The following is a 26,142-nucleotide window of genomic DNA, read 5'->3' on the forward strand; positions in this document are numbered from 1 at the left end:
CTGAGAATTTCTCCACTCCGTAAAGCCTTCTCCACAAGGTGAGGCAATCCATGAACTACAAGTAGCATTAATCACCAGCAGAATTAAAGAATCAATGAAAGACTGCTAGGATTTTCTTCCTTGCTGTTTCCAGAGGTGCATCAAGCACCAGATTCCCAGAGAAGTTCAGGGTTGGAACTGTAAAATTTGGACAGCAAGGCAGGACTGAGAGGAACAAAGCCTTGAGAACAACCCACCCTGCCACGAACAAGAGCAGGACAGCTTTAATGGGAGAGAAAAGTTTATTTGATATAACCCATGTCTGTGCTTTCAAGAGCACTCGGTGCCCTGCTGCCACCAGCATTCCCAAAATCCAGGAGCAGCCACAAACCCTGCAGCCCACCACTATTTTTAGCAGAAGTAACAGGCACATGAAACAACAGCTCAGCCTGATGCTAAGATTTTTCAAAAGGAAATTATTAAAGAAAAAAAAATATTCCATGCAAATGGTTCAAAAAGTTTATTGAATTATTTAATTTACAAAAATCATATCCCTATGAGGTGTTCTATGCAAAATCGGATAAAATAAACTGCATATAAAACCCAACCCTAGTAATGCAAATACAACACAGATATGAGACCATGGAAAGGAGAAAAAAGTAGTAATAATAATCATGACACATGTGACATTCATGAAGGATTGTCCCAACCATCCAAGAACTGGTTCAACATGATGCCTTCTCCCTCGATATACTCTGTACATTTCACCATTTTGTACAGGCCTTCCATTATTCCATTGGTCCAAATTTAGAGTCAACAGAAGTCTCTGCATTCTTTCTTGGCTGCTACACCAGATTTGCCATTTCCCTTTTGATCAGAAAGTGGAAACAGACAGTACAGACACTAAACACGTGCACTATTGGATGCAACTTGCTATCTTTGGTAGGGACCCTAAAACTGCAGTGGTCAGCTTTCTAGAGTAACAGGAATTTCAGTTTTGGCAAAAAACAAAACAAAACAAAACCAAACCAAAAACCAATCCGATTTAATTGTGATGTTTAGTAGAACAGTACTAGCAGTTTCTGTTGAACGTACAAAAAAAAGTCTTATCTGGTTTAAAAATGGATATCATTTACATGTGTTTCAAATCCAATGATTAACATTCCTTGACTTGAAAATGGTTCCATAAAATGTCACTACTGCTCAGCAGCCCTTCCTTGTGTGAGCATGGATGCACTGCACAAGAATACAGCTGCAATCCCACCTCTCCTGCCTTTTCCTCCCATTTAAAGCAATGGGAATATTCCTGCAGATCTGGAGGCCAGTTTCCTTCTGAACAAGCAGGAATCTCCTTGGGTGACTTAACACTTGCACAGTAACTTTTCCAAGTTTTCCTGGGAAAAGAGGAGGGTGAAGCAAAAACAACAGAGTGAAGGAATTTGGGACAATCAGTGCTAGAGTTTGCAGCACTCCTCTGGGATAACATAAGCAGGAGGAGCAGGACCAAGAAAAAAATAATTTAAAAAGAGGAAAAAAAATTAAAGAGTCAAGGAGCTCCACTTTAAAAGAGAAGGAAAAAAAGTACCAGACTGTTTCCTTCATAACATTAATATTCCATAAATATTGGACAGTATTTGATTAACTGTCATTAGCTGCAATTTTCAAACATTTTCTTTTCTTCAAGCACTATCTGGAATATAATTACAAAAAGAAAAGAAAAAAAAGAAAATAATAAAAATAATTCTGCACCTCTCCAGTCCTCCCCACTTGGTGGAAATGCAAACAGCCTGCATAGCCATGACTTTCTCAGCTGCAAACGCTTAGTGGAAGACTAACTAGACTTGAACACGTGACTAAATCTGCTCACTTAGGAGTAAAACATGCAATATTACAACAGACAGCTACCTGTCCTCCAAAAGGCTTGGCTAATTTGGCAGAGAAGAAATGTTTCCAGACGAAAATAAATCCCAAGAGCCTCAGTGAAAGACGGAGTAGTTACAATATATTAGCGATTTCTGTGGCATCAACGTTTTAAAAAGCATCAGCAAAGTATTAAATATAAAAGCCATATGCATATACCCCTCCATCCTCAGGAAAGCCTCATGGTCTCTCTGTAGTGTGTGAAGTGGTGTGTGGGCTGGGGAGTTAAGGCATGAGCAGCAGCAGGAGTCCCTACTGCCTGAGCTCCACATAGTTGGCGGGGAAGAGGCCGTAGCGGCCCTTGCACACCCCTCTCCACCAGCCATCGTCGATCATCTCGATGTTGGTGATGATGTCGTCGGGGTCGAAGGAGATCTCGTCGTCACCCGCTGCAGAGAGAAACCAGCAGGGTTGGCACCCACACAGCCAAGGGCTCACAACAGCCCCAGCACTTGGGTCAAACAGCTTTTTGGAAATTTCCACCATTCCCAAAAACAGCACCCAGGAATTTTGAATCTGCACCCCTGTTAAACCCCCAAATCCCTGACTTATCATTTGCCATAAGAGACCTAAAAAGGCAAAGGAAAAATCCGGATTTATCTCATGCAGAAGAGAGCTTTCAAAGCCAAAGGGTGACAACAAGAGCTTTGCTCACCAGCTTGGTAATCGTAAAGGGCTATGGCTGTGATCCCAAGTTCATTTTCATACTCATCATAGGCATTTTCTTCTGAAGAGAGGAGAACAATGAAAACATGAAGTGCATTATCACCCTCAGTTCTTTCCTGTGGTGCTTCTTCAATTGCATTGCTAACCCACACAGAAAGAAGGCAACAACCCATGCCAGATTTCAGCAGTGCTGCCATTCCTTCTGCATGGACTTTTTCCCCTCAATCACACACAACTGAAGCATGAAAAGAAGCATTTACAAGAGACATTGAGCACAGAACTACATAAAACCAATCAGCCCAGTACTGCTTCTGTAAAATGTGACAGGACAGCTGAGCCCAAGATCACTGTGTAAGAGAATAATTAATACAAAAGTGCATACAAGGGGGGCAGAAAGGGGCCTGTTTAAAATTCCCAGGTTTTTGTACAGAGCAGGTTCATCCTTTGCAGCTCATTTAGTAACCAGAAGAGGTGAGGAAAAAAACAGGATTTCAAAAGAATCTTACTCTCACAGTTTCATAGATCCCTACTCCACTCCCTCATGGCACAGAACCCAACACATCAATTTCAAACTCCAAGAATTTATGGAGTTTTTTGCCGGCATGGCACACATTTAATCTCCAGCTCGGTGCTTTCTTCTCATGTTGAGTTACATTCCATGGGATGGGAATGATTACCTCTGAATTTCTTTTTGAACTGAGACCCTGGAGAGCACTGTAATTACTCCAACTTCATCTCACAAAAGTTAACTAACTTCAACACCTTGCTGCAGCCATTTATTAGTTTCCTAATTAAAGTTTGCTGGTGGGGAATGTAGAAGGTCTCATGGCACTGAGAGTTTAGCAAGCCAGGACAGTGTGCTACCAGCACAGCTGCTCATTAAGCTCTTGCACAAGGAAATAATTCTTATCCTAAAGGGTTTGCTATGGGACACAAACCTGCTTGGTAGTGGTCTGCTGCTCCTGCCACCTCATAGACAGTCTCTGGCTCGTACTTCGTCTCTCGCTGGCTCACTGCTTCCTGGTAGTCTGGTTGTTCTGCTTTGTAGCCAGCCTCTGGCTCCTGGGCAGCAGGGTAGGATGGGCTGGAGCTCTTGCAGGCTGACCCTGCTTCGTAGGAAATTGCATCCTGCAGGAAGACAGGGGAGCAGTCAGGGCTTTGTGAAGAGCTTCCTGTGCTCAGGATCAAAGCCCACATGCAAAGGGCATCCCAACAAACCTCGTAGACCGAGCTGGGGGGCACCTTCTGCTCCGCCACCTGCGTGACAGGAGAGGCTGGTGGAGTCTGCTTCTTGGCTTTAGCTTGCTCCTAAATCCAGGAGAAAGGAAAACTTCAGTGCAGTTCAGTCACAGATAAGGTGACCAAGAGACAGCCCTCCAGAAGGAAGGACAGGCAGCATATCCTGCAATGAACTGCAGTGGTCACAGGAGGAGTGGGCTGACTGGGCCAAGCAGAGCACCACAAATGCAGCACAACAGAAGAGAAAAAAGAGAAGAAACAGAACCCCCAGGGCACTTATGTCTGCCCGTGTTTAAAAACAGAACCCCAGAGTTGTTTGGCCCATCTCCAGAGGAGCTGCACGGTTTTGGTGCTCAGTGTATTCATTCTGTTCATCAGCTGGCTGGGCCACAAGTCCCATTTCAGCCTGAGTTTACAGAACCTGAAGCCCACACATCTTCTGTTCTGGGTGCACCACTGATGAACTGTCTTTGATCAAAAATGGTCGTGGCAAGCTCTGGCAGGTCTGCAAAACATCCTGCCAAGGCAAAGGACTGAATCAATCAGACAAAAGTGGGCCCTATACACCAATAGTGAGGACTCCAATGTTCAGAGGAGTGAAGAGATATGGTAGAAATAAAAGCAGTATTGCTTTTGTGTTCTGTTACACAATGTGGATCTGTTTTGGCACTTAAGTGCTTCACACTGTGCCATCCCACCTGTCAATCACATGGCAATTTCACAATCACTGGAAAGCCACTCAGGGAGCCACGACAAGTGTTATTCACATGACACAAAACAAGGTAACTATTCCAACAGATAACTTTCATTTGCCTCTCTTTACCACAGGGGAAAAGTAAACCATGAATCCAGGGCCAAATTGTCTTCTTCACTGAAAAAAGGAGGAGAGGATGTGTGCAATGAGAATCTGTGCACTCCAATAGTTTAGGCCCATCAAGCTGTAACACCCCAAAGGATTCTCAGGAGAAATGGCAGTACAGAGATGTAGTGGTAGGACTCTGTTGCAAAAAAGTTTTTCATTTCCTTTGCTGGTCATAGCTCAGAAAAAAATACAGCTAACAAAGAAAGCAAAGTGTGTCTTGAGAGCAGAGCCAGCTTTGAAGACAATTCAAAGCTTAGTGCTGTGCTTTCTGGGAAAAAATCTCTCCAGATGCAAACCCTCCCCCACTTTTAACTTCTGCACTACAGATAAAAAAGATAAAAACACACCAGCAAAGTGATTATTAGAAGTCAAACTTAAGTTTGGGGACAAAGTAAGCACTATCAATCCATTAATGATGGCAAATCTGGCAACAGTTTGACTAATTTGCCCTAGGAAATGGGTCTGCAATCCAGATTACCGTTTAGGATAGACACAACGTAATTGCCATAAAACATTTAAATTGCATGGTTCCCCTCAGGCTGGGTTTTGTTCCACAATGAAACGCTCCATGTGAAAGAGCATCCTGCCCTTTCCTGCAAGGCAGCAGAGAACAGTGAAATCATGAGGAAGCACTGACTCAACCCAGGCATCAAAGAAGAGTTCCCTGAGCACCCTCTCTGCCTGTGTGACATTTGTGAAAAGCAAACCAGAACAAGGATTACCAGTAACCAGGGCTCTGGAAGGAATGCAGTCCACGTGTACATTCCCATTACAGGAGTGTTTATGTCCACATATCCTCTGAAGGTGAGGCTTTATTCTTTTGTATGAAGAAGTTCACTGACAAAAATAAAGTTCACTCCAGTCAGAGTCCATTCCTGCCCTTTGCACTCTGTGGATGGTGCGGATCACATCCCTGCCCTTCCCCCTGCTCAGCTTGGGAGCAAGGGGCAGTGCCAACAGAACCATTTCAGTTCCCCTCAACCTCATCCCCCCTCTCTCTGTGCCTGCAGAGTCCCACAATTAACCATGGAGATGTTCAGGCTGTAAGAACATTAATCATCTGCTTACAGGGAAATTTAAATAGCAGCTCTGGGGGAAAAAAACTTCAAATGTGTCCAGGCAACAGAATCATTGATGAAGCACTGATGAAGAAAAATCTAGCAAAATGGATTGGGTTTAACCCGCATTTACAGCAAAAATACCAGTAGAGAACTAATATAACTTCTGAGACAACAAAGTAATTTAAAAAAAAGACAGCAATTGAGGTCCAATCCAAAACATTCCATGACCTCTTCATCTCCCAGCTTTTCTCCAGCACAGTAAAGAAACCCCAGGAGTGTTTGGGGGAAGGTATTAAAATGTGGAAGAAAGGCAGCCTTACAATGATGCACAGAAGATGAGCTCCCATTCAGCTCGTGATACATTTCTGCAGTGAACATATGCTCACACTGCACCTTGTGATGCCATAAGGCAAAATAGGTGATGACAGCAAAAGGGGAAACAAGAAAAAATAAAAAATAAAATCTATCACTTTAGAGAGCCTACCAGGCACTCTTTCATAGTCTTACAAATTCATAATGTCAAGCCTTAGAATCCTCTAATACAAACTAATACAAACAAATATGTAAATTCCATAAAGCAGATAAGATGCAGTTTCTGTCCTGGAATTATCTTGCTTATGAATAACACAAAAATCATGAAGCTTTTACCCATGCCAATGCAAAGTCAATTTTTTAAATTCCCTAAGTAAGATTCAATTAGCATTTGGAAGATTATCTTCCTCTAATCTCCTGGCTGTTTTCTACACCACCTCCATCTCCCAAAACACTGATCCCAAAGGAACAGCATCATCACCTCTCACAATGGGGTTAAACTTCTTGAACATGCAGGGCCTTTGGGGATCACAGAGCTCATGAGTTCCTCCATGCCCAAAGGGAATATGGGACTGTCAAAAGATAGAAGTACAGGAGGAAAAGGCCAAGCTAGAGTCAAACACAGCAGAAGCACAGGCACAAACACACACTTTGAGCTTTAAAGGCCAGCTGGAAAGAAGGAACCTTTCCTCAAAGGTTCCCTTTTCTCCCAGCATTGCATTGAAACAAGGCTGCTCCAATAGGATTGGAATCTTACTGACCTCCAGCCTCCTCCGAGCTTCCTCCTGTTCCTGCTTCTCCCTGGCCATTCTTTGGGCTCTCTCAGCTTCTGCCTTCCTTCGATCTTCCTGCTCTTTCTCCTTGGCCAGGTTCTCAAAGTTAGCCCGGATGCTGCTTGTTTTATTGGCAACTGTAACAGAAAAGAACTCAAGTCAAATCATGTTTCAGGTTTTATATAAAAGTAGCCTGGAATGAGTTTTTGCTATGAATTTCTCCTTTTCAGCCCTCTGAGCTTATAGTTCAGTCAGGGAAGTCCTTTTATTTCTCTTTCTTCCTCCCCCTTCCCAGCTCAAACCTCTTGTGCACCTTATTTCTCTTCCAAAAAAACCTCTGTAATGCTTCTCCCTCCTGTCCCTCATGGTACAGCCCCCACCACTACCCTACACAGTTTATTCTCCTTTATTCCTTCCTTATTCTCATGCTTTTTATTCTTCTTTCCTTAACTCTGACAAGCCTCAAGAGATAAAAGCAAACTGGAACAAAGCAAAACAACCTCTAAAGGAGGGAGGGAGAGTATCTGAGGTTGCTAAAGAGCTGCCAATAGAGCATCTCTCTCTGGATAAACCTTACTTAGCACTACTACATCAATATCTCAGGATTTTGGACATTGTCACCTCCAAAGAAAGGACTTGAGGCCAATGCCTTACCAGCTTCTACTGGCTTGGTCTTCTGATATGTAGATGTTGGTTTCTCAATATCTTCAAAAGTAGCAGCATTCTATCAGTAAGAACAAAAAGGATACATGTAAAAATCCCCACAAATTCATTAAGACAATCACACAGACTCAATCTGAGATACTTTGCTGTGATACTGTCCCTAAGGCTTTCAGCAGAACATCAAAACTAAATCAGGAAGAATCAAGACTTGACAATCAGAATAATCCTTTCTGCAAGTCAAGCTAGAAAGAATTAATCTTCAGAGGCAGTTCTAAACATATCAAAATCCTATTAATTAAAATAAAAAAGTTTATGAGTGCCTCATCAGAACTAAAAACAAGGCAATAAACATACATTGTGTAGTTGCTGCTGCTCTAATCCACATAAACTGACATCAGCTCTATGTGTATAAATCTGCTTTTTAAAGGTTGAAAAAAGCATAAAACTCTGCCCTTAGACTGGAAAATTGTTCAGAAATATAGTACAGATCTAACCAGGTTGTTCTGCATGGCTCTTTGAAGCAACTTACCTTGTCCATCCGATCCTTCTGGACACCATACTTCCCTCCAAATCCTTTGGAATAATCTAAAAGGATACAAAAGCTCAGAGCAGGGAGTTGGGTGCCCGTCCCACCTCACTGCCATATGCAAACAGCCACCTCAGGTGCAAAGAGCCACTTCAGCTGCATGCAGAGCCAGTGACAGTCACCAGAGAAAATGCAACTTGACTTGGATGCAGAAAGGACACAAAAGCCCAGGAGCCCTCAGGAATACCAGCAGATGACAGACTGTGGGCCACATGCATTCCCTGAGTAAATATGAAGCAGAGGATTGAACAGGCATCAAGCAAGGAGCAAGGGAGGAGCCTTCCTGATGCATCACTTCTGTAACACAGCCTTTGACAGCAGCAATTCTGAGCCCTCTGCAGGAATCATGGAGCCTGAGCCATTTTGCTTTGCTCAAAGGAGTCTTTGGTGACCACAGAGGTGTTTGGTTTTGTTGGGCTTTTTTTCTCTTTGTGAATGTCAGGAAAATGTAACAAATTTCTCATTCCAGTGGGTTTGGTTGTGAACATTAAAGTTGGTGAACATTAAAGCCACTGGTGACAACTCCTGCTCTACACATGGAAAGGGGCAACTGCACAGGCCAGCTTTAGCTGCCTAAAGCAACTCAACAGAACAGAAATGGCTGTGCTATCCCACACCAGCTCTGAGCTGCACACTCTTCCTCCAAGCTGGAGCCGCCCTCAGCACTTGTCACACTCCCAAATTCACTCAATGACATGGATAAAACAACAAACAAATCCAAACAGGAGAGGGGTTTCTGCTCTCAGAGGAATGTCTGAGGAGCACCAGAGCAGCACAACAGCAGCAGCAAGAGTGTGTGGCTGGAAAAACACTTCTTTGTGGCAGCAGTGAGTTGTAGAAATGTGTCCTTACACTGTCCATGTTTCTTATCCATCCCTGGAATGCAACCCCTTCTCCTCTCAGCCCCCAAACCACTGGCTCTCCCTGCCAGCCACTGCAGTGCTTGCACTCAGGGTCTGGAATGTGTCACTACAGTACAGGAGAATATCATCTATTGATGAATAATCTCATTTTCTTCAGCTTTGCATGTATTTTCAGCCACAACAAATATACTACACTTACATTTTCCTGCTCCAGACTCCTCACTTTAAGATAATGGAAAACCAGGAATTCATGGGTTGTACCCCAACTATTTCACAATGAATAAACAGCATTACAACAGCATTTGCTCACTCAAGAATCACAAACATTCTTTGTTTCTTTCAAAGACTACAATCATCTAAAAATGACCTTGCCACAGCCCATTGCTTGTTAATGGTTACATGCGTGGTCATTGTCTGAATATTTTTCCACCTATTTACCCAGGCAAAACTTTATATTTAGTCCCTAAGGCTGACTTCATTAACATCATACTAATAATAATGTTATTGTCACACTGTATGTACAGCTATTAACTATTCAGGATTTTGCAGAGCTGTTGACTAAACACTGGGTGTTTCCTGAACACAGGCTTGCTTTAGGCAATATTTTAAGGGTAAAATGAAGAAAACTGTTGGATCATGGAAGAATAGAAGCGAAAGAAAATGTCTGCACATTCCTGGTGTTGCTCTACTCAGAAAACTATTTCAGACTGTGTGAGAAGTGGCTGCACTGGTAAGAGAGTAACAAGTGAAAACGGTGCCTTGTTGAGATTCATGCTTGGCTAGTTTCTCCTTGTAATCAAACCCCACAGCAGATGGGTCCTGCCTTTCTGTCTGTACACCAAACTTCCCTCCGAAACCACTCTTATAGTCTGAAAAAGCCACATGGGATACATTAAAACCAAGGCAGGAAAATAAAGAAGTTTAGCCAGAGACAATCAAAATTATTTTTGCAATATCTTAAATTATCAGCAATTTTGGATGATGAAAGAAAAGAAGCATTTCAAGACACTTCCATAAAAGCAAATTTTAAAAAGACTCAACATGAGATGATTTACCAGATATAAGAACACCATTCTGAAGTCACAGAAAAAAACCACTTCACAATACTTTTCATCCATACTGCATAACGCACTTGCATTTGATCAAAGGTATGAACACAGGCACACAGGTAATTTGTTCACCCAAACAAAACAACAAAAGATACAAGAGAATAACAAAATAATCACCAAAACATACAAGGGAATCAAATGAGCTTCCTTCATCAGCATGGTTAACATCTGTACAGAGAGCTGACTTTTAAAGAGGTGTGAAGATGGGCTCCACAGAGACCACCCCCCCAGATATTCCTTAAAGGAAGGAGGAATATTCCTGCTGTCACGCAGCTTGAGGGAGAAATGGCTTCAGCTAAGAGCTGATCATTCCCTAGTGCTGCCTACAGAACAGCCATTTACATACATAGATATATATTTATATTTATTTATAGATAAAAATATATATGTGTGTTATAAAATGAGGGATGACACAGAAAAAAAGGGCTTCAGGTAATCTTCTCACAACAAACCTGCTGAAGCACCCAACAGAACAATATTTTGAGGAAGCTTTAATTTCACTACTTAAAAAATATTAATTTAAGTCATGAGCAGTGACAGGCAAAGGGCCGAGGAGCAACAGCTGCATTTTACAAGAAGTTGTATTTTTACTGAGCACCAAGTATTTCACAGGAATAGGTATCCCACAGGCCAGGAAAAAGGACAGCATTTGGTTTTCGACTCTTCCTGCACAGAAATGGGGGTATACACAACAGAATCCAGAAGGGAAAATTTATTTGTGGAAAGCACAAAGAAATTCCTAATCTGTGGTTTGTACAGCTCAACTGAAAAACAAAAATAATCCAGCATGCTTGCAGGTTCATAAAGGGAGAATTTAGCCTTGATCCTGGACTTTGAGGGGCTGGGTGTCAGCTGTGCCAAAGCTGCTCTGCAGCCACCAGTTCAACCAGTGACAACAAAATCCAGACACAGGAAAGGAGCCAAACATCAGCTCCTTAGAGGCTGTGCCCAAGGCACCAGGGCAGGGCTCACACAGGCACCAGGAGGTCAAAATGAGGGCAGGCAGAAAGAACAGCAAGGAACTGTGAGCTGATGTACCTTTCTGGGACTCGTGCAGCTGCACCTTCTCCTGGTGGTCCCAGCCAAGGGCACATTTGTCTTGTCTGTCTGTCTGCACACCAAACTTGCCTCCAAAGCCCTTTACATAATCTGTGAAGTTTTCAGAAAATATAATTGCAATTTGCAGCTATAAATCACATCTCAAAAAAAACCCAGAATATGTTAAGTGGTGAGCTGCCCTGTTAATAATACATTCACTTGTTTAAGGGGATCCAAAATCTGCACACACATAGGACAAATGCACATTTACCACAAAAAAACCCCAAACAAGCTAAAAACTCCCACCCCCCCAAAAAAACCCAAAGTATTTTCCTAGGTTTAAAAGGGTCTGAGTTACTATTTTTAAAGAAGATAATAAAAACCTTTCTGTGATTCATGTTTTTCCGTTTTGCCTTGATATTCAAAGCCAACAGCACTTTTATCCACTTTGTCCTTGTCAACACCATATTTACCACCAAAGCCCTTGGAATAATCTAGAGATAAGAGAGAAGATTTTTGTTTGTTAGTGTTCAGCAACAAAATCATGACTTTGAGAAACTGTGATAATCAGGGCTGCTAGCATTGCATCATGTTTTAAAAGAAGCACTGATATCTGCAGTTAAACTTGATTTCAGACACTGAAGTCAGAAATTCTTCAGCACACACAATTCTCCAGGGTGGAAAATAAAATAGCATTTTGCTGGGCAATATCAGCCGTTCAGCTGCCTGACTCCTTGGTAAAATTCTGAAGACACTTATGGCGAAGTGACCTTCAAAACCCACATCAGCAACCGCCTGGATGATTTTAAATACCCCCTGCTCCTTGTCAGCATTTTTAGAGTGCAAACATTTATTCAGGATAAACAGAAACCAGAAGACAAAAATATCCCCATTTTTCAATAAAATGATCAATTTTTGCTTGAATACGCCTGGAAATTTTGAGCAGCAACACAATATTAACTCTAAACACTGCTAAGTGTTTTAATCCACAAAGAACTGATTCTTCTAGAAGCACTTCTCTGTGGTGCTTAAGCTGTGCACAGTCTCAGTGCACATTTTGATTTACAGCTTTTCAAAAGGAGCTACAAAAACCTCCAGACAAACCTGTGTGCCCAGGACCATCCCTTAAAACAGGTAGAATTTTTTTTAGGGTTTTTTTTCCCAGAATTCGAAGTTTTCAGCAATGTAAGTTTTACCCAGTGTTACCTTTCAGCAGGTTAGGAGTAAAAGAGGTATAAAACATGAGTATTTTACAACATGGCCTATGGGCAGTGCCTACAGCACCAGGGAAGGAGCCTGCTAACACGTGTCTATTCACCCTTCTGGGAGTCGTGTTTCTCAGTTTTCCCCAGGTAATCAAACCCCACTGCACTCTTGTCCACTCTGTCAGCCTGTACTCCGTATTTTCCACCAAAACCACTTGAGTAGTCTGCATTGAGAGTAAAGCACAATAAAAACAGCATGAAGGTAACTTGTCATGGATACAGCATAGCCTAGCAATTGAGGGGAAAAACCAGTTATTTCAGAAGTGAAGTATTATGAATGCTTTAGCACATAAAATTTAGTTTAATTTTAAACACAAGATGCAAGCAACAGTCCTAAAGCTTATGATGGTTCCCTTTAATTTTTTTCCCTATTTCCAACATGGTGCAATAAAGCAAATAGAGCAACTCCTAGTCTCCCTTACACGTCCTTGAACCTCACTTCAGAAAGACTCCTGGCAACTATTTCCTATTTCCTTGTCTTAAAACTCCATCAACTCATGAAACTGCTAGGAAATTAATTTTTTCCTCCTCTGTTCCACCATTTGATTAATTGAGAATGTCATGAAGAGGTCTCACTAAAGGAGGTACTTCCCATACAGTGAAAGAATCTACTCTATTTTTTATAGAAAAAGTGCCCACCCAGGTGACCACGTCCCCACTTTACCTTTTTGGGAGGGATGCTTCTCAGTTTTGCCCTGATATTCAAACCCAACAGCTGACTGGAAGAGAAATAAAATGACAAGTGTGACAGAGTTAGGCATTAAGAGAAAAACTGAATGCACTTCAGTGGACATAGATCACAGCAAGTTCCTGTGTCTTTCCATACTGTTCTGATCTTCTGGATTGGGGGCATAAATACCTCTCTAACTTTAACTTAACTTGACAAAGAACATAAAAAAGTAGTATTTTAACATCTCTTTTCAGCTTCCTTTCAAACTCAACTTCCTACAAGGGCTTTTTTCTACTCTGCTTTAAACAGTAATTTATCTCCCTAAAAGTCAGTGTTAGCTTCTGCTAATCTTCAAAAACAGCAGGAAGAGCAGCCCACACCACCATCCCAAGGCACTGGAATTCTGAGTTTTATGTACAAAAGGAGAAAATCAACCACTGTGGGTGGCTGCAGGAGGAGATTAAATCACTCACCTGGTCAACTCTATCGGTCTGTACTCCAAACTTGCCACCAAACCCTTTCACTGAATCCACTTGGGAACAATGCTTAGAAAGTTTGGATTGGTATTCATGTCCAACAGCTGACTGGAAGAAATTGGTAAAGTTCAGAGAAAGCAGTTCTACACAGTCCTGTGTGTCAGACAAAACACTGCACCAAGCAACCTGAGGGTGAGTTTTGTTACCAACATGCATCACTGCCACTCCTCCTGTTGAAACCAACTTCCCTGGAAATCCCTACTTGCTTGAGAAATCTCCAGAAGGATGCTGCCATGCTACCAATCCAGCAAGGGAAGTGACTGCATTTTATGGGAACTACTTTAAGCCCTGAATTTGCACTTCAAAAGCACAGGAATGAAAACAAGACAGGTACAGAGGGAGTCCTGATGGTGTTCATGCAGAATTTGAAGTGAATTCTAGGTGAAACACACAGCCTTGTGTTTATTTAGGGATCTGTTTTAGCTGACAGGGGACTGCAACAAATAAAACAATATTGTTGTACAACAATACAAATACAACCAAAGCCAGCTGCCATTTGGTTTAGGGAGGCACCCAAGTCTCCTGCACAAATCACAATTAGGCATCTTCCTCACATGCAAAATGGTACTGAACATGAGGAGATGCATCCACACCTGTGCCAAAGGTATTCCAGCCCTGCATCCCGGCCCTGGAAGCTGAGCTGAATGGAAGCTGAGCTCCATCCACCCCACAACAACTGGCAAGACACAGGGATATGTAATTACACACCTGGAAGTGCCTTCACACAGCCCTTGTTAATGTTACACTGACCTAGTACTAAGGAGCCCTGGAATTGATGCTGGAGCCTCACACCTCAAGCAAAATTGCTTTTTCCTTGCCCAGTGCCAACACTGGGAACTGGCCTGAGCAATCCACAACTCACCAGTAGTCTAACATTGGACAATCCTGTGCCAGGCAGCAGGACTTAAGTGAATTAATTTCAGGACACAAGGTGTCTGTACATATAAGTATACTGGATTTTACAGTATTTGCTCTTTTTTTTTCCACACAGAGGCTAGAGGGAACATTCCCTGTCATTAGGGAAGCAAAGCATTACTGCCTGAAGTAATTTGCCAGGTAACAGATTAAGGAGATCAAGGATGGCAAAAACAGGACACTACTTTAACTCAAAAGCATTACAAAAGCTCCTTCTTTTCCTGACTGAATCACACTCCTGGCTCATTTTGCAGGTATTATGTAGCACAGTATCTGTGAAATGTGACAGAAGAGGCTCTCCCCCTCTTTGTTCTTCCCATTACATTTATGGAAAACATGAAGCTCTGAAAATTTTAGGTTTTACATGGTTTTACCTGATCTCCCTTCTGTTATACCAACTGAAGTATAAGTGTGGTGTTTTCTTGGTGGTACCAGGACTTTCTGCATTTCACCAAATACCAAGCATTACAACAAAACCCTCTTTGGAAAAGACTTAGAAAAACATTTTTTTCTGTAATCTGTATTTCAGTCAAACACCCTCATAACTTTTCAGCGCATTTTACATCAACTCAGGATGTATGGCACACAGAGTGATGGAAATATTCATTTTTACTCAGCACCAAGGTTTTGCCCTAAATGCAGCAAAACCCTGCTCCGTGACAATGCTGCAGCAACCCTGATTTAATGGCCAAGCTTTCAAGCCAAGCTTTAGGAGTAGCACACCTGCACAGATACCTGCAAAGGAGACATCTCAGCCACAAGGCTTCAGAACTACAGTTACAAGGGAGAAAGATTTATTACAAACAGAAATCATGAACACCTCTCCTGACACCACCATCACCCACATGGGCATGACCAGCATGGTCTTCCCCATGATTAATTCTGGCCTATGGGAAACATTGCTGACTTTTATTCCTTTCTTTTTCCCCACAGACACAGATGAGGGATAAACTGCTGACACTAGAGAGCAGCAACAGAACAGGGCTGGTGGTTGAATCTGCTCAGCAATTCATTTTCTCAAATTCAAAGGTTAGCCCACTTCAAAGGCCCACTGAGAACTGGACAGCAATTAAGTCTGGAATATGAGAATCCAGCAAAAAATTTACAGCTGTCAAGTTGCCAAGAATACAAAATACAAATAAAGAAAACTATCTTATTAAGAAATGTTTTGATTCTTATCCTGGCAGAGCTCATGAAAGAAAGCAGCCAGAAGTTGATACGCTTATTTATCACATGACAAAAGCAATTATACTACGAATTACAATTTTTTTAACAATGTAACATAAGCAGCCATCAACTCCTTGTATAAAAAAAACCTACCATCTGACTGAAGTACAGTATTTTAACTACTTGCATTATTTGTCACTGTTTGCTGCTTGTTCACCAAAGCTGCACTCTGATTTTAACACAGAAGTACATCTTTTTTCATTTTTTGGCAGTCTCTATCTACATGCATAGAGGAGCTGGACCAGCACCCAAATAAAAAGATCATCTTGGATTTATTAATGCACCAAGCTCTTTGTTCATTTAGAAACATAAAATTAAAAACTTGAATCTTGACTCCACAGAAATCTTGGCATCAATCAAAACCATGTGGGGCCGCTGCATACCCCAGAGCAAAGCTGGAACAAGCTCAGCTCACAGAGTGGTGCTGGCCAGGCTTATGCCTTCATTGATCACCTCATCCCAAGGAAGCCCCATCCACACTTACTTTATCCATGCGATCCTGTTCCACGCCAAACTTCCCTCCATAGCCGTGGGAAGCCTTTGGTCCTGTTTGCAGCTCCCTCTCTTTGAGGTTTTGGTGTTCTTGGAATACATTCTCTCTCAGCTGATGAATACTTTAAGAGACAATGAAGCAGCAACTTTTATAAGAGAGTTCTAGCAAGCAACTTCATAAAGATGCAGAATATAAAGCTGACAAAACTATAATCTTAACCAGAAATTGGATCACTTGTATTTTTCAAGCCCTTCCTGTTTTTTCAGTGTACAAAACATTTCCTCATATTCTGAGACACTGGATTTATTCCACTGCAAAATGTTGTTTAAAAAAAGAAACTGGTTGTTTTAAGACTAATGTGGAAGGAAATTTTGCTATTTTAATAATCCTTTATCTACAATTGATTTGTGGCTGAAACACTTTTTTTTTTTTCCCTCATGTCCTAATTCAAATTCTTCCCAACATTTTCTATTTAGATAGCAGCTTTTTGGAATGAGATCATCTCTTGTCACACAGCCCCTGTGGTATCAGGGCTAATTCTAACAGAGTATTCTGGACAGCATTATACTGCAAAATAAAAATGTAAGGAAATTTGCACCTCTTCTTCCTAAAGTGATTCCTTAAAATTCATAGGAATTGAACTGAGGGCAGTGCAGGCTATGAAAAGAAGGGTAACCCAAGGTGTAATCTGTACTTTAAACACTTTCCACCGGAGTTTTAAGCTTCCTCAGGTGTAATTCAGCCAGCAGGAATCCCCACTGCCCTCAAAATAGAGCACAGTAACACTGATCCCTGAAGTAACCAGAGTTCAGTCTCTCTCTGTTTACAGCATCACATATTTCCTAAAACTGCATTAAAGTTCTGTCCTAGACACCTTCTTTAATACAAGATTTAGGAGATGCATCATTTCTGTTTCACATATCCCTCTTGTGATGCACTCATTTGCTTTTCCATCAGAGAGCTCCGTTTGTTACTTTGCCAGGGTTTTTATGAGTTTGGTGGTAGAAGTGTTCTAAACAAAGTATAAGAATTAACAGATCAAACATTTTCTTAAAGTACCAAACTGGAGCTGCTCAGATCCCTCAGCTTCTTCCCTGGCACTACTGGCTCTTGCACCAAAACAGCACAAAAACAACCTTTTCATCTATAGAGCAGGAAAAAATACATTTCCAGTGACAAAGGAAGATTTAAGAGTCCCTATGCCATATTTCTGTTCTTAATTTCAGCTCTGAAGACACTGACAGATTTGAAAGACCAGAAATCTGTCAAATAATCAATCTTCTACAGGGACTCTTGTTTTAATTCTGAAGACACAAGTAACTGAGATCATGAGTTGATTAGAAGTCACTTGGGACTGTGCCTATCAATGCATTTCACAAGACAGTTGCTTTACTTGATGTGCTCTTGGTGGCCGGACCCATTCACAGTTTTAGCTCCCCAGCGCTGTTCTTTCTCACTCACATCATTCTGTGAAGGACACACATAAAAAGAGAGTTAAAAACTCAAAGAAATCACTGATCACACACATTTCAGAGCTCACAGCAAAAGCTTCCAGCAGTCACTGAGACCACAAGTGTTAGAAAAGCAGCTTCACTTCCCCTCCACTCCAGGGACATGCTCTTGACAGTTTATTTGGCCAAGACACATTTCCCACCCCACAGAGCTCCTCTGGAACTGCCCCAGAACATGCTACTGCTGGATCAGTAAACTCCAAAAGCCATACCACGAAGTCTGGATCTGTCTCCCAGTCATCAGCTCCATCATCCTGGCTGACTGACACGGTGTGGCCTGCAGTAGCCTTCCACATCTGCAACACCAGCAGGAGAAGCAGGGTCACGCTCCCCTCACATGCCAGCTCATTTGATTTGTGCAGGAGCTGACAAAGGAGATGCAATCCAAAATTCCCAATAAAGTATGTTATTTAATCACATCACCAAAAAGTGTGCTTGCAGTGAAAACAGGTTTGACCATTGATGCTCAGGCTGTCTTCTCAAGCTGGCTTACAAACCTGCTTAACTCTCCCATCTGCACTGTAAAAAGATTAGGAGCAATTGCTGTTTCAAAGAGAACAAAGTCACCTTTCTTTGCTCAAATTAATGTGTATTTTTTGTGCAGTCACTGCACTCAAAGACTTCTGCTCACACAGGTTTCCAAGCCAACATGCACTTCCAAAGCCTGCTGCTAATTCTGAATCCTGTGCATACAATCAAGGTGTAAGAATAGGTGATTTTTCCCCCAGGTGTTAAAAATGGTGAGCACAGCATTGTTCTTCACCTGCATTACACCTGCACAATCTCCTCTGCCATGCAGGGAGTTTCATCACAGTGACAGAAATCCCAACTCTAAGAATTAGCACACAACCCAGACACTGCTCCAACAACAGAGAACAGGAGTGTCTGTGCTCCTCAGGCAATCCTTGGTGAGACACTGTACAAACAAACTCAGCCCTCCTCTGGCTTTCAGGGGAAACAGAGGGTGACTGCAGGAAACAAGACTCATAAAAAAGGCAAACAATGACTTCTAGAAACAACACCCAGCACTTTCAAGAGGTTAATGATTTGGGGCCTCTCACTTTTTGGAAACTTTATCCCTCGTGGAGTATCAAGTTGGATGCTTTTAATTAACACTTCTGAATACAGCTAGTTAGCAGAATTCTGGATCTTCCTGGTGCTAGTGGCTGGATTTTGCACCCTGTATTCTATGCAAATCAAAACAAATACATTCTAGAAAGCAAAACTGAAACAATCAAACTACAAGCTGCCTGTTCTCACAGCTTTTTCAGAATACACTTCAGAGAAAGGATTTAATTTTTCTTTGCTATTCAACTAGAGTTCAGTTTTTTAACATACCATCATTCTGTCCACTTATCTTTATCCTTCTTATTAAGAACAGATTACAAAGATAATTCTCACAGGCTATTTACTTCACGCAAGCATAATTCAGTGGGTGGGATAAAAACTCACTCCCTCTTAAATGCATAAGTAATAAACCCTGGGTAAAGTCCACAGCTCATTCTGTCAGGCTTGTTCTGCAGCCTGGCAGAATGAGCTGATGAGCCACTTTTATGGAGCGTTTCAGGACTGGTAACTTGAGTGAGAACAGCAGAAAAACTGACAGCCAAACACCAGGGTAGCAAATGCTGGAGTAGCCTGGAAGAAGGGTGTAAAAGCAGAGCAGGTGACATCCTAACAGTATTAGCAGGTTTCCCCACATGTTTTTTCAGTCTCCCCTCTCCAAATTCCTCAGGCAGTTAAGGAACTAACCTTTATAATAGTACTTCATATCCAAAAAACCTCAGAGACTATGAGTTTATAACCAAAACCTTTAGAACATAGGTGGTTTAATACTCTCCTGGAAATATACTGTCTAAAGCCTTCTCTTACATTATTGCATCAGATTGTCCTACTCTTACCTACTAAAATCCAACCTCTCGCCAAAAAAAAAACCCCAAAAACCTTGGAAAGCAGAAGCCAAGCAGCTCAATAATGAAATTCAACATGTGTCCAAGTTCTTTCTAACTTCTCCTAAGAGGGATGTCTTGGATCCATCCTTCTGCGCTCCACCATGCTGTGCAAGATGTTTAGGAACAGAATTCAAAAGATGAGAGCTGACACAAGGGTACTGTGTATGGTGTATTTCTAGACATTTTGTGCCAAACACAACTTTTTGCCCCCCCAAGTAATTGTTTCTTACACTCACACGATTGACTCATTTTGTTCATTCAGCTGTGCTAGGACATTTCAAAGAAGAAAAGCTGGATCCTTCAGTCTGGGCTTCACTGCTTCCTCCTCAAGCTCTCACAAACAATAGCGCAGGGAAGAAGGATTTCACACGCATTCCCGTGCAAAATCTAGAATCCACCACGATTCTTTGCAAATCATGCGCACAAACGCCTACATTTTTCCACCGCTCAACTCTGCACTCAGTGAACTCCACAAAGAGCAGCCCCAGCGACCAGGGCTTCCAGTCCAAAGCTAGCAGGAATGAGCCTGGTTTCCTCCTGCTATTCCAGCACCGATTCCAGGGCAGAATGAGGAGAAACACGATCTATTCATGACTCACTAGCTCACGTGGTCATGATTCCTGAAGGAAGAAGCAAACGCTACGCTTCCAACACAAACCCAGGCTAAAGATATGCCTCGAATGTATGCGCTCCTGGGCGCTGCTATGACTAATCGGCACACACATCATCCCAGCCAGCACCTCCCGCGGCCCGGGGTGCAGGGACGGGCTCGGGGCAGCAGCGCTGAGCTCGCTGAGGGAGCGGGAGCAGCTCCCAACCAGGCTGCCCGGGGCCACACGGCCGGAGTCCGGCTCGGCCCTGAGCGGCGGCCGCGGCACCATTGCTGTGGGGAGCCTCCGCCGCAGACGTTTCCCCTCAAGTTCCCAGCTTCGGAGTTGAAATAAAATTAAAAAAAAAAAAAAAACAACAACAACAAAAAAAAAACAACATACAAAAAAAACCAACAACCAAAAAAATAAAACCACCCGAGTCGCGACGCCCCCCAGCTCCGCCTTGCGCTCCCCGGCCGTGCGCGGAGCCCCGGCCCGGCTCCCCCTCAGCCCCGCCGCCCTTACTCTGCCTCTGCCGCCACCGCCTCCTCCTCCTCGGCGCTGGCTCCCGGCCGGTGCTTCCCAGGCTGGCGGCGGCCGCTGCTGCTGCAATTTCCGCTTCTCCCGAGCTCCCACTTCCTCTTCCCGTCTCCAGGTGGGAGCGGGACGGGCTCCGCTCCGCCCCGCCGGGAGGGGCGGCTGCGGGAACGCGCCTCCCGCGAGGCCTGCCAGCCTCTCCCGCAATGATCGGTATTTATTTCTAGAGCTCTTCTGGCCCCTGTTTTTTTTCAGCCGCTCAAAAAATGCACAATCAGTAGTTTTAAAACGGCCACAGGGGAGTTGCTGGTGCGATTTTGAACATCCTTCTTTCTTTTTTAAGAAAAATCTTTTGCACCGTCATGTTTTGGAAGTCGCATCTACTCCGTCCCGAGGGTTTTCCATCACTTTCTACCAGTGGGCAAAAGATCCCCCCGTGGCTGGGATCTCCATGAAAGCTACGGGGTTTTAAACCACTGTGTAGGAGGTGCTGGGTTGTCCGCTGTTAGCGTCTTCTAGAGGAGGGGAAGATCCCCAAGGAACGCCATTTCCAGCGAAAAATACCATTACAGATAAACACACAAACTCAATCTGTAATAGACACAAGATGATAAAAAACCCAGGTGAACACAAAAAACTTCATTTCAAATGTAGCCAGTTCGTTATAAACTGGCTCACTTTTTCCTGGATTACATACAGTGCAATTTACTCCATAGACCAAAACCAGCATATTTGAAAAACTTGGCTGAACTTAAAAAGTTGTCTGCTAGAGAACCTCAGTCCTTTAGGCATTACTATATCTGTTCTGTGTCCTTTTGGAGTCTTTACCTGTCCCTTCATGTACAGGTAGGAATACCAACCACACTTAGATACTTTTCAACCATCTGTTCCAACATCTTATATAAAACCAAATGATACTGCTACCTGAGTTAGCTACAATATAGTGTCAATTTTTATTCACCTGAAAATTAATTTTGCTGTCCCTCTATCTCAATCTTTAGCCTACCAAGTTCCAGAAATAAATTCTGCTTTGAACTTATTTACCTGTTCTCCAAATCTTGGCATGATAAATCACTACGGTCCACAAGACACTGCTACAGCAGTTCAAAAGACAGAGTTAAAACACCTGTTTTGAGAGTCCCTGTCCTTTAAACATGCAAAATTGCAAGTTTAAAGTTCACTCAGATAATTCTGTAGCATGCAGATGGGATGCATAGTTTAATTTTTACAGTCCTTTTTCCAACTACAGCCTTTAAAGACATTTGGTGATTTACAAATTGTTGTATTTAATCAAGTATTATCTAACACATTATCTAAAGATCACTGCAACAGACCCAGGTGCCTTTTCCATGGGCATGGTTTTCTTTCAGCAGGATGCGTGGGAGTCATTAAAACTGAGCAAGACACGTTTTTCTGGATCTCTCCTGCACAGCTCTGCTGTGTAACTCAGAAGGAAGTCACCACACACAATTTTGCAACTTTGTGAAAGCTTTCGCCATTTCACTCGTTTATTCTACCTCTCGTGTCAGTTCCATTGTTCAATAACAGTTAAGGTTTTACAGCCTCAAAATAATAAACGCGTTTTCTGTTCACATTTTACAAGTCTATCCCGCATTGGTTTCACTTTTGAGAAGCAACAATACATGACTTTGAACACCTACTATCACATCAGTGACCAGCAACACCTAGGCAAGGTTTCTCTAAACAGCAAAGTTTAGCTGAGCAGTGAGTCAGGATTTCCTTCTGCAGCTCCATTTTAGTTTTTTTCTAGAAAGATAGATTCTCTGAGAATACAAAAGAGACTGCAAATGAACAGACAGCAACTTGTACAGACAAGCCAGACAAACAGAACAGGGTTTATAGTATCCATGGCAGTGTTTCTCCAGGCATTCTGCATCCTGCTGTTGATCTGGAGGACATAATGAAATATGCTTCACTACTGCTTCCATAATTCTGCAACTTTATCCTTCTGTCTTCTACTCAATGAAATAGTTTACAAATATATCAAAATGGACATGAACAGCCCTATGTCACCCCATTTTGCACCAGTTCCCTCGACTGGTGTGTTTCTCCCCAAATATCACTATGGCCATAATCTCATTTTATTACCAAAGCAAATGTTGCTGCTGACTAGGACAGCACTTCCATCTTCACCAGGTAGACCAGAATACACTGAAGTCTGGTTTATTATTTTAAAATAAGCAAATCATAGCTGTAACTATGAGTAGAAGTAGGCAATAAAGCAGTTTTTTCCAGAAAACTGATATTAATGCACATGAACTTGAACAATTCCAAAGGAAAGGTCACATCTAATGGAATATTTTTTGCTACTGGAGAAAGGTCACCATTTGAAACCAGATCTACAGGGCAGCAAACAATCATTAAGATGCTTTATTGACACTATCCACTCACTGCAAAAGTTTCTGCCTGCATACAATTAGATCTTAGCTTTTCCATAGTGTTTTATTGGCAGTGGAAAATGCATCAGTACTTTATTGAAAGCAATAAATAATACTGTGATAAAAATAGTTCAAAAGTAGACTGTACATATTGTTACATAATCTGAAAATACACGAAAGATTAATAGAAAAACAGAACAGTAACAATGAATATCAGTTTTACAAGCAAGTTAAAAGTGGAAAACAAAATAAGAAAAAAGACATGCTATATATATTGTTGCATAATAAATAACGCACCATCTGAACAGATTCTTGCTGGCTTTTTAATATGCCATTTACAAGTGTCAAGATACATTTTCTACTCATACAGTCCAAAATGGCTACAACCATCCAAATTAAAGTCCAGACAAGTCTTTAGAACAAGTTTACAAAACACATAGGACAACTTACATAAGAAAAGTAAGGCCTTTATTAGAAGATGCACTGCTTTAGTTTTCAGCCCATTGTACCTTCATCTTTCACTACTCATTTGTGAGGCTGCAGTGCTTTAGGATTGGTCCATTAAAACTGGTTCCACCAGCATCTTTCCACCAAGTGTTTTCAAGCAAAAAGGTCTAGGACAAAAACAACCTCTCTGTGGCCTGCGGCTCACAACCAGGAATCATTACGAAGTCTATCTTCCTCAAGGAAGGGAAAGCAAAAATAAAAACAGTCCTCAGTTTATGGCTTGTTTTCACTCACTGTGAAGAGGCGCTGCACAAACACAGCAGAGGGTGTTAGGACTGAGGCAATCGCTCCTACAAAGTGTCCCGCAGGGTTAAGAGTTCCTCCCAGCTTTTCAAACCTGTTCTACTTTAAATAAAGACAAATTGCCACTACTTGACACATCCTCTTTGTGGAAAGGTACAGCTCTGAGAACAACACTCATGTACCATCCTTCCTACGTCAAGAAAGGCTCACCTGAAAAAAAGCTGGAGTTGTTTTCAGATCTAAGCTAAGAGCTCCAGAAGACAAAACATATACTGCTCGGTGTCATGATACTTTTACAAAGGTATTAAAATCCTTTTCACCTTCAGTTCAGTTATTAAAAAACAATGATAATTACAGTAACTGCATAATTTACAAAAACCCTATATTGTTCATAGGGACATATACATACAAGCATTACAGTACATTCAGTTGGAAAGACTAAAATTAGAATAAAAAATCAGCAATGATTTGATTTGTAGACTGAATAGAAACAAAAAAAGTAAGTAACTATATAAATGAGAAGTCACATAAATATAAGAAACATTTAGATTCTAAAATATTTCCTCTATAGTACTCATGAATTTATTTGCTAATTAAAAACTCTGTAATAAAATATCTCAAAGTGTCCATTTAACAAGTATTAACAGGTTAAGGGTTCCAAATGTTCAAAATGCTGCATATCACCGGTAGAAATAGTGTGGGTAAACTGCAAAAACAACAAACAAAAACAACACACAAAAAGAAAAAACACAGAAGATTCAATTAGCAGGTTTTAACAACCATTTCATTCCAAGATTGTCACAAACAGCTAAGCAGTGCAGCAGTGATGCACTGAATTACTGCCATGCCATGTTGGATATCATTTTATTGCCTCCTGCAATCTCCAGCTGCAATGCAAATAAAGCAATAAGGGCAAATGATCTGCCTCAAGGATTTCCATCTCACATCATCTGACTACAGAAAAACCTGAATCAGGGAGGAGAATCTGGGGGAGACTTAAAATTTCAGTTTCTTGCAACTAAAAATAGTTTAAGAGAGCCCCTGAGATTATGAACTGACACATTCATATGGTGCTACGTGCAAGAGTTTCCTCTCTCAGCATTTTATATGTAAGAACTCTTTAGAACTCAACTCATACATGCAAAAAAGGTTCTGAATTTGAGGAAGCAAACACATGAATTGGAAAGGATGCTACAAGTAAAAAGAAAGAAGCTGCAAGCAGAGAAGACACACAATTTACAGTCCATAAAAGATATCAGTGAAGGGGAAAGATACACTGAATTGATTTTTTAAAATTCATTGTCGCAAAAAAAAAAAAAAAAAAAAAAAAAAAAAAAAAAAAAAAAAAAAAAAAAAGAATTTGTTTCCACACATGCTTGCAAAATGAGAGAAGTACTGTGCCATGAGAAAATACAACAGAGGCTGCTGCAGAAACATTCCAGATCCTGGAGAAAGACAGGACTACAGATTTTTTTACAAGCCAGAATACATGGATTTTTGTGTTACAACACATTAAGCTGCCTTTCATCAGCAGCACTGCTCCTAGCTCCCCAAATTGAGGCTGCAGGCAGCTAAATCCAACCAGCCAGCCTAAGCAATCACAGTAGCATGGAGTGTCCAGGAACTTCAAATATCCCTATAACAATTCAATACTGAGCATGTTTTAGTGGGACAACTCTGACCAAGCAAAGACTTTAAGAAATCAAACTGAGCTGCAGTGTCACACACTGGATTATTTTCTTTCCATCCCTAATTTATTCTCTTCCCCTCCTTTCCACTTCCGCTAGCTGTGCTTCATCCAACCTTTGATTTCAACACTTTCTACAGAGCTATTTTTAGCACAGGTCCTTTTGGAAGCTGTTTAAAAAAACCTCACAGGAGGAACACAGTACTGACAAAACCTGGTATTTCAACCCTCAGTCTTTGTTGTATGAAATAAACTTGGGATATAATGACCTAGCCTGAAAACCTGGACTGTTTAAGTGTGTAAAAGCACTGTAGGAAAATCCCTGCTGTTTTATTCCATAAATAACTGCTTCAGTGTTATTCCTATCAGCTTTACTCACCAGGAGAAGGCTTTAACAGGAGTAGGTCCTTACTGTAGCAGAATCCAATCTTTGTGTTCCTGATACACTGCCTATTCCAAGAAGCATAGGAAGACATGCAGAACACAGCATGCATGTTAGTTTTCAAAACAAAAAAAAAAAAAATAACCCTCCACAGCAA

At 41.7% G+C, this 26,142-nt stretch overlaps 2 protein-coding genes across 11 annotated transcripts in view; both read right to left on the bottom strand.

The window, feature by feature from the left end:
• Positions 1 to 484: 484 nt before the first annotated feature.
• On the bottom strand, positions 485 to 21,219 carry CTTN (cortactin). 4 transcript variants are annotated; one of them, XM_079307969.1, is made up of 17 exons: positions 20,756 to 21,219; positions 17,901 to 17,984; positions 17,571 to 17,644; positions 16,169 to 16,298; positions 13,480 to 13,590; positions 13,001 to 13,055; positions 12,390 to 12,500; positions 11,455 to 11,565; positions 11,072 to 11,182; positions 9,683 to 9,793; positions 8,005 to 8,060; positions 7,467 to 7,536; positions 6,801 to 6,949; positions 3,784 to 3,873; positions 3,504 to 3,693; positions 2,555 to 2,626; positions 485 to 2,288 (listed from the first exon to the last, which is right to left on the bottom strand). In XM_079307969.1, exons 2-17 carry the CDS (start codon positions 17,982 to 17,984, stop codon positions 2,152 to 2,154), a joined length of 1,662 nt encoding a protein of 553 aa, XP_079164095.1. In that variant the 5' UTR covers positions 20,756 to 21,219; the 3' UTR covers positions 485 to 2,151. The 4 variants fall into 4 exon arrangements, with proteins under 4 accessions (XP_079164095.1, XP_079164096.1, XP_079164097.1 ...); XM_079307970.1 differs by lacking the exon at positions 12,390 to 12,500 and having other exon boundaries at positions 20,756 to 20,945; XM_079307971.1 differs by lacking the exon at positions 9,683 to 9,793 and having other exon boundaries at positions 20,756 to 20,901.
• Positions 21,220 to 22,963: 1,744 nt separating this feature from the next.
• PPFIA1 (PTPRF interacting protein alpha 1) overlaps positions 22,964 to 26,142 on the bottom strand; it is a 52,300-nt gene continuing 49,121 nt past the window's right edge. For 6 of the 7 annotated variants that reach the window (XM_079309426.1, XM_079309422.1, XM_079309425.1 and 3 more), the window contains 2 exons: positions 25,983 to 26,053; positions 22,964 to 24,622 (listed from right to left, as the gene is read on the bottom strand). In XM_079309426.1, the coding sequence (XP_079165552.1) occupies positions 25,995 to 26,053 (59 nt within the window). In that variant the 3' untranslated portion in view covers positions 22,964 to 24,622; positions 25,983 to 25,994. The remainder of the gene's footprint in view (positions 24,623 to 25,982; positions 26,054 to 26,142) is intronic. The other variant, XM_079309423.1, reaches the window with a different exon arrangement.

Source organism: Erithacus rubecula (genome assembly GCF_903797595.1).
Source record: "Erithacus rubecula genome assembly, chromosome: 6".
NCBI classification, from domain to species: Eukaryota; Metazoa; Chordata; class Aves; order Passeriformes; family Muscicapidae; genus Erithacus; species Erithacus rubecula.